The following is a 7,891-nucleotide window of genomic DNA, read 5'->3' as shown; positions in this document are numbered from 1 at the left end:
ATTTCGGTTGCACTTTATTAAGGACCTTGCATGCTTGTTTATTCCATTCGCCACTCACCAATTTAGGTTATTCTTTCATTCACCGTCAGTTAATTACTCAGAGGGTTTTTTGCTCGGTTGCAGCTGTGACAAGATGGAAGTCTGAAACGCCTTCCTGTTAAAGCGTCTAATAAGTCCAACACCCACTGTGATGGCCATTCTCAACTCATCGGCTCAGAAATAATTCCTGTGTTATTCAGTGGGGCTCGCTCGCTCCCAGGAAAGCATCCAGAGGATTGCAGCTTATGTAGCATTGGGCCAGTCACATTCTCCCCCCCCCCCATGTGTTGGAAGGAGGGACTATCTGGGTAACACACTGCCATCACATGGTTATAGTACAGGGCCACTAGCTGGGAGAGCAGGACTCCTAGTCACCCCTTTCACTCCTGAGGGCTTGCCTGTGGCCCTCACAGTCCCTAGCATATAAATACCATGGGGACAACAACTTCAGAGGAGTAGCTGCTTGCCAAGCTCCCTTCCATAACCCTGGGTCATCCTTTTGCACTAGACTAACATTTCCAAGATGGGGAAGCTCGAGGTGGTCAGAAAGTCATGGCCAGCTTCAAATTAATAAATGATTTATTGAAAGAACAAGGATCAGAAACATCTTTAGCACAGAGTTAAGCATTAGAGGCAAAAGAAATTGGATGACAGGCAATCTTCTTGTCCCTCGCTAAAACATACCCTAATTCTCATGGTGCTGTCAGCTCACCTGGCAACCACATGGTCCAAGATGGCTGTTCACCTCTTCTCCTAAGAGCAAGCTCCTACTTTGATGGTCAGCAGGTGAAACAGCCCCCTTTCCTGTGGTTAGCAGCAGATATACCTCCCAGTACTTTCCCACAGGATGCTCTTCTCCTAGGGAACTTTGGGAAAAAGAAATCTCCCCCCTCCTCAAGTATGTTTCCTGGCTCGGCTAATTAGCATGTGAGAGGAGGTGAGCAAGTGATTAGCTGCCCCTCCCTTCTCTCTACAGCACAGAGGGGGAAAACTATGTCCTTTTGAAATAGCATGGAGAGGGGGGCATTTCGCCACACCTCAGAATAAAACTATGGTTCACTTTGTTCTGCTTCTTCATACTAACACGACTACCCACCTGAGTATAAACATATTGTTAATGGGGAATGAAACACATACTTCAATGTCACCTGCTGAAATCAATGGAACTTAAAACACATTTCACATTTGCTAGATTGCCCCTTATTTTTTTAAGCCTATATATGGTGAGATGGAATTTTTTTCAATACGAGTAAAAGAAAATTTCCTCCAACATTCAGGTGCTTTCCCTTGTTTGGAAGCGTTTTTTTGTTTTTGTTTTCAGAATCACAAAAATAAGCTGCACTTTTATTCCTTAATTTTTTTTCTTTTATTATTTCTGGTGGGTTTTTTCTTCTTCTTGAAAACTGTTATCCCGGGTAAGATAAACACTGTTCAAACAAAGGTTACATCGTAGGGTGAAAAATTAATACACATGGAACAAATTTGACAAAGAGGTCTTTTATTTGGAATAGGAAAAGCTTTCTACCTTGAGTGCAAGGAGACGAAAGAGCAAAAATAAAGAACATAATTGGGGATGAGAAGGGCAGAATGATGAGAAAAGGTAAGTGCGTTTGATTTTGTGGGCTGGACTATGTTTACAAGTCTATTTCACATAGTTTTAAAAGACAATTGTGGGCTTTTATAAAATGGCTGTTTACATACACCCTGGTCCTCCCAAAACTGTATCTTCCTTTTCTCCCTCTCTTGGTCTGGAAGTAAAAGACCAGAGGGGGGGGGGAGAGGAAAGAGAGATGTTTTTTTTTAATTGATTAACTTGCCTAGACATGGAAGGTAACTATTGTGCAGGTCCCTGAAAACCCGTGGAGACACTCTTTTATTAGACCGACACAGGTGTGTTGTAACTCAACGCCTTGCTAACATTTATTCCAGGCAAAGTTCCTGTAATAAAGCACAGTGCTTCATCCGCTTTCTCTTAACTTAGAAACAAAATTTTCCGGGACGCTTAGGAGGTTAGGCCAACGGTGTCAGGAAGAGGGAGCTGGAGTGATACCTTGTCATCTTTAGCACCATTGTGTTTGGAGGTGGGACGACAGATTTCCCCTCCAACTGCCCCTCTGCTTCTCTGGGGTTGGCACTGCAACCACATGCAAGAGCTAAATTTAGGGTGAGGTAGCTTTAAAAACGCAGGAAGGCTTGCAAGATGACCCCATGGCTTCCTTCTTTCTGCAAGGGCGAGGAGAGGCACGACGGGCGGGGAGGGGGAATTAGAGCAAAGAACCAAAGCAAAAAATAAAATCAATAACAGACAACAAAGATCAGATCAACTTGTACTTTCCAACGTAGGTTTTTATATCAATTGATGTTAAAAAATACAGACTTGTTTTACAATAATAGCACCATCTTTAGTATTATACACAGTAATCTCACTTGTGATAACGCGCCCAACGTAGGGCGGAGGGGAAAGAATTGGCTACAACCTGTATTGGGGGAAACGTCGACGGCTTGGAGGGGAGGGCCCTTCATGCATGCTACTTAGCTTCCTACCTCCACCTGACCCAAGAAAGGCCTTACAGGAAGACAATAAATAAATAATACTATTGCTTGTTGTTCCTTTGCATGTGTTTCTTTCCTTTGCTTGCTTCGTGGTCGGCGCAAATGATGGCGGCCTTGGAAACAGAGAGAGAGAGAGAAAGAGAGAGAAAGAGAGAGTCCAAAAATGTAAGGGCTTGGGGTTGGCATTTTAGGGAAGAAAGGAGGAGAGTTTGGTTCAACTGTTCAGTGCAGAAAGTCCTACAAGTGACCGGGAAGTACTTAGGTCCTTTGGATTGGTTCTCTTTTTCTTTTTCGCATGGTACCGGGCTGGTTTTTTAAAAAAATATTTTAGAAAAATTTTTTTTCTCCTTGCGTTTCGTTTTTACAAAAAGCACACGGGGCCGATGTCAACGCCAAATTCCTGATCGGCTCCACCAATGTCCATAGGAGCGATGTCGACAATGGGCAGGCGCGAGGTCTTCTGGGATCTGTATTCGATGACCGTCTTCCCCCATTTGCCAGTGTGTTTCTGGAAGAGAGGAAAGGCAGAGGGCGGGAATTATTGTCAGAGAAGGGATCGGCTGCTCAGGAAGTTGAAACAGTGATAGCAAACTAGAAGGCAGGGAAGAAGTAGCCAAATAGGTTAAAAACACAGGGCCTTGTATTGTATTATGAAAGGTCTACACAGGGTTTTATTTAGCAGCGTCCAGTGCAGGAGTGGCTAAACTGTGGCTCTCCAGATGTCCATGGACTACAATGGACTACAATTGTCCATGGACTATATGGACTACAATTCCCATGAGCCCCTGCCAGCACTGGCAGGGGCTCATGGGAATTGTAATCCATGGACATCTGGAGAGCCACAGTTTGGCCGCCCTTGTTCTAGTGCAGGGGTAGTCAAACTGCGGCCCTCCAGATGTCCATGGACTACAATTCCCAGGAGCCCCCTGCCAGGGAATGCAGGCAGGGGGCTCCTGGGAATTGTAGTCCATGGACATCTGGAGGGCCGCAGTTTGACTACCCCTGTTCTAGTGGTTGCTTTATCGAAGTCAGACAGCAGCAGAAATACAGATGGAAACGGCAACCCTTTCTTCACCTGTCATTGGACACACACAAACACCCAAAGCTTTTAGTCATGCTGGAGAAATATTACAGTTTCCTGGTATTTTCCCCCCCAGCCACTTGGGGTGGGGAGATGGGAGGCAATTAAAAGATTACAGTCCTCTTTCCCAACACTGCTCTCCTCCTTGGGTAAAGCAGTTGTTTGCACTGACAAATGAAGAGACTGTTGTTCAAAATGAACTTTCTTGTATTGCTGAAGCCTGAAAACTCCACCTGGTCTTGACCTGCTTCCTACACACCTTGGAAGGCTGGAACGGAACCAACCAAGCCGCATCAATGAGTTTTTGTGCCCATTTTACACTCTCCTCACACGAAACCACATTGTCCCCATTAGGGAGCATGCGCAACAGCTCCCACAAGTGCCAGAACGCCATGCTTGTGAGCGCGCTTACCGTGCAGCCGTCCTGCAAGGCGCTGTACGTGAACCTGCTGTTCCCTTCGGGTCTGATTTCCACATCATTGGACCCCTGAATCAGGAGCGCTTTCTTAAGGTTCCCAGACGCCTCGTCCATGTAGGCAATGCTGTTCTTGCAGTGGTAGGTGAGGTTTTGCGAGCCCTCGGTGGACAGGAGGCGCAAGAAGGTCATCTGGATGTTGGCAGTGTTGGGAGCCAGGTTGTCGTCACCGTAGCTGAACTGGAAGGGAATCCGGCAGAGGTTAGAAGGGGTCCTCGGAGGACAAGGCCCAAGAAAGCAAGGGAGGGAGGGGAGGGGGCAGCCAAGAGAAGGGAAGGGATCATGAGTGGGAAATTCTCTCAGCAGGAAGGCTAAAGGACTGGCAAATCCATGTCAATTTACTGAACTCCAGAACAGCCTTCCTAGATGGCACCAACATCCCCCTGGGACAATGGCATTTTGTTCTCAGGAGGGGCTTAACCAATGCTTATGAGAACAGCACAGGCAGGACAGAGAGGAAGAAGAGGAAGAAAAGGAAGAAGAGTTGGTTCTTATAGGCTGCTTTTCTCTACCCGAAGGAGGCTCAAAGCGCCTTCCCTATCCTCTCCCCACCACAGACACCCTGTGAGGTGGGTGAGGCTGAGAGAGCCCTGATATCACTGCCCGGTCAGAACAGCTTTCTCAGTGCTGTGACTAGCCCAAGGTCAACCAGCTGGTTGCATGTGGGGGAGTGCAGAATCAAACCTGGCTCGCCAGATTAGAAGTCCGCACTCCTAATGACTACACCAAACTGGCTTGTATGGCATTCCAAAACCTAAGCACTTTTCAGAAGATTTCCACTGATTCCCTCTTTCCACTGCAGATCCCCTGCTCTACTGACTTCTTGAGAGTCTACTGTTCCCTGGTATAAAATTCTGGGAAACTTCAAGGGCTGCGATAGAGCGGAATCAGGAAAAAAATCTCCACCCCATTTTATGAAAAGTTAAGATCCCAGAACGCTGTGGTTGGACAGAGGCTGCCATCTGCAAAACTCAGTAGATTTTAACTAGCTCTGGCGAGGCCTTCAGTATAGAACTATTTCCAAGCGCACTCATTTTATCTATTTGTTGAACAATGGCTGTTATTTTATTGTCCCAAGAACCCTGCAAGGTGAGGGAAGTGTAGGGAAAATGATTAACCCAAGGTCACCCAGTGCGTTTCATGATTGAGTAGGCCAGGGGTAGTCAAACTGCGGCCCTCCAGATGTCCATGGACCACAATTCCCAGAAGCCCCTGCCAGCAAATGCTGGCAAGGGCTTCTGGGAATTGTAGTCCATGGACATCTGGAGGGCCGCAGTTTGACTACCCCTGGAGTAGGCCTCTGGACTTGGCTCTCCCCTGGTCTTAGCCCAACACATCACACCTGACACTTCACCTTTCCCTCCTTCCGTGGAAGCTCAAAAACAGATTTTGTAGAGTCTTAAGGCTTTTCCACATTCTAATTTTCCTCACTGGTGTGTTCTTGTTGCTTTGGTGTTTTCTTTCCATCCCACCTGTGCTTGGACCCCTCAACTCATCAATTTGATATTATGTGGCTTCGTATTCAGCATAAAAACATAGGGTTAATAAACATCACTAATGACCAACAGACAGAATTGATCAGGGGATGTGACAGACTGTGGGAAAGGGACGGTCCAGAGTTTGGACCCTCATACAGCTGGGTGAAAGCCAGCTTGGTGTAGTGGTTAGGAGTGTGGACTTCTAATCTGGCAAGCCAGGTTTGATTCTGCGCTCCCCCACATGCAGCCAGCTGGGTGACCTTGGACTCGCCACAGCACTGATAAAACTGTTCTGAACAAGCAGGAATATCAGGGCTCTCTCAGCCTCGCCCACCTCACAGGATGTCTGTTGTAAGGAGAGGAAAGGGAAGGTCATTGTAAGCCGCTTTGAGACTGCTTTGGGTAGAGAAAAGCGGCATATAAGATCCAACTCGTCTTCTTGGTGCACATCTGGCACTCTGTCTTTGGGTACCCCAATCCCTAAAGTTCCTTCTGGCTAGGGAGACTTACATGGAAGCCGCCATTGATGGTCTCTCCAAACCAGATGTGCTTCTTCTCCTTGCTCTTGCTTGTCCACCAGTTCTTCTTGGGTATGCTGCTAGGCTTGGGATAGACGCACGTCTCGCCAGTCTCCATATTGCAGAAAACCTTGATGGCATCCAAGGTACAGCCCTGGTTGGGGTCAATCCAGTAGTCCCCTGCCAAGGGAAGAAAGCAGTCAGAAGAGGGTTTCCTGTTCACAACCCCCAAAAAAGCCATCTCTCTGCTTCTGGCTGTTCTGCACTAAGGATGTGTCTCTTTGTCACACTCTGCTTCCTGCATAGAGCGTTCTCCCATCCCCAACAAAAGTCTAGGTGACTGTATTAATATACAGACTGCTTCCTTGCAGGAGATTTTGCCTGCTTGGAAAGCAAAAAGCCGTTGTGTGCAACAGGGATGGCCACAGGGCATTGTGCTCATTCCAAGCATGCACTGAGGCATTTCTGTGGCTTCTCCCCTATAAAACAGGCTGCAAGAGGACGGTTTTCGTGTGGAAACAGCTTTACAACATAATGTGTTTCTTGTCCCCTTTTGCTGCCGATTAAGATTGTTCCAGCAAACAGATGGAGGCAGACAGATGGTAAAGGAGGTTTCCCAACCTCCAGGTGGTGACTGGAGATCTGGGATTACAAATGACAGAAACCAGTTTACCTGGAGAGAAATGGGTACTTTGGAAGGCAGATTTTGTGACATTATACCCCTCCTCTCCTCAAACTCTGCCCCCCCCCCAAATTTCCACCTGGCAGCCCTACAAGCAGGTAGAAGTCAGTACCAGCGGGCCCCATCAGAATCTCAGATGACACAGGTGTCCAGCAGACCTAGCAGATCTCTGGAGGCACCCCACCTGTTTAAGCAGGTACAGGAAATGCTGAAACGAGGATCGCAGCCCCTTCCAATGAGGGCCGCCTCTCCTTGCTCTCAGCAGCACAACGCACCCGGCCGTGCTCTCTGGATTAGCAATTAGGCTGCACAGCGGAAAGGCCTGCCTCCCGGACCTGCAAATCAGGCAGCGGCACTCCCCGTCGGCACTCACCGCTCCTCCATTCTGGGTGGCAGAGTTTCAGGTCACGGCAAGTCCGGGCTGGGTTCTTCTTCGAGCCCTCGGGGCTTCGGATGCTTTCGATCTGGTTGTTGAGCGACTTCAAGGTGGCGTCGACCTCGACATCGTGTTGCCGCAGGTTGCCGGACGCCTGATCGGATCGCATGTAGCGCAGCGGGTCGGGGCCCTTCTCGGTCTGACCCAGGCCGGCAAAGGCCGACATGTCGATACCAGGTCCGGGTGGGCCGGGAGGTCCTGGAGGTCCAGTGTTTCCAGGAGGACCCTGTGGAGTTAGAAGGAAAGGAACCAGCGCTTGAAATCCTTGCCAGCCAATAACAGGAATTCACTGCCATCCTATAGACTCTCTCTGCCCCCTCCTGTCCCATCCACTCACATCCCAAAAGGGCTATCTTGGGTGGGGCAGTGCTGAAAGGGACCCTGCTCAGTGCTGCTGTTTTGGTTCAAGAGGCCGAGTGGCATGACCTTTCCGCGTCTAATTTCACACCGCTTCTAAAATATTGAGCTCAAAAGGCCAAAGCTGATATTAGATCATCCTAGCAGGGCCCTGAGCATATAGGGATTTAAGGCCATCTGAGTGGTTTCTCGGTGGAACAGGCTTCCTCGGGAGGTGGTGGGTTCTCCATCTTTGGAAATTTCTAAACAGAGGCTGGAGAGCCATCTGGCAG

General features: G+C 48.3%; 1 protein-coding gene across 3 annotated transcripts in view; it reads right to left on the bottom strand.

The window, feature by feature from the left end:
• Window positions 1-2,364: 2,364 nt before the first annotated feature.
• The window catches only part of COL2A1 (collagen type II alpha 1 chain), a 91,917-nt gene continuing 86,390 nt past the window's right edge, over window positions 2,365-7,891 (bottom strand). For all 3 annotated transcript variants that reach the window (XM_077329148.1, XM_077329149.1, XM_077329150.1), the window contains 4 exons: window positions 7,200-7,488; window positions 6,137-6,324; window positions 4,086-4,328; window positions 2,365-3,100 (listed from right to left, as the gene is read on the bottom strand). In XM_077329148.1, the coding sequence (XP_077185263.1) occupies window positions 2,954-3,100; window positions 4,086-4,328; window positions 6,137-6,324; window positions 7,200-7,488 (867 nt within the window). In that variant the 3' untranslated portion in view covers window positions 2,365-2,953. The remainder of the gene's footprint in view (window positions 3,101-4,085; window positions 4,329-6,136; window positions 6,325-7,199; window positions 7,489-7,891) is intronic.

The sequence above is a fragment of the Paroedura picta genome, chromosome 3, assembly GCF_049243985.1.
Source record: "Paroedura picta isolate Pp20150507F chromosome 3, Ppicta_v3.0, whole genome shotgun sequence".
NCBI lineage: Eukaryota > Metazoa > Chordata > Lepidosauria > Squamata > Gekkonidae > Paroedura > Paroedura picta.
The sequence above is the reverse complement of the archived record's forward strand: the minus strand, read 5'-3'. Positions and strand labels throughout refer to the sequence as shown.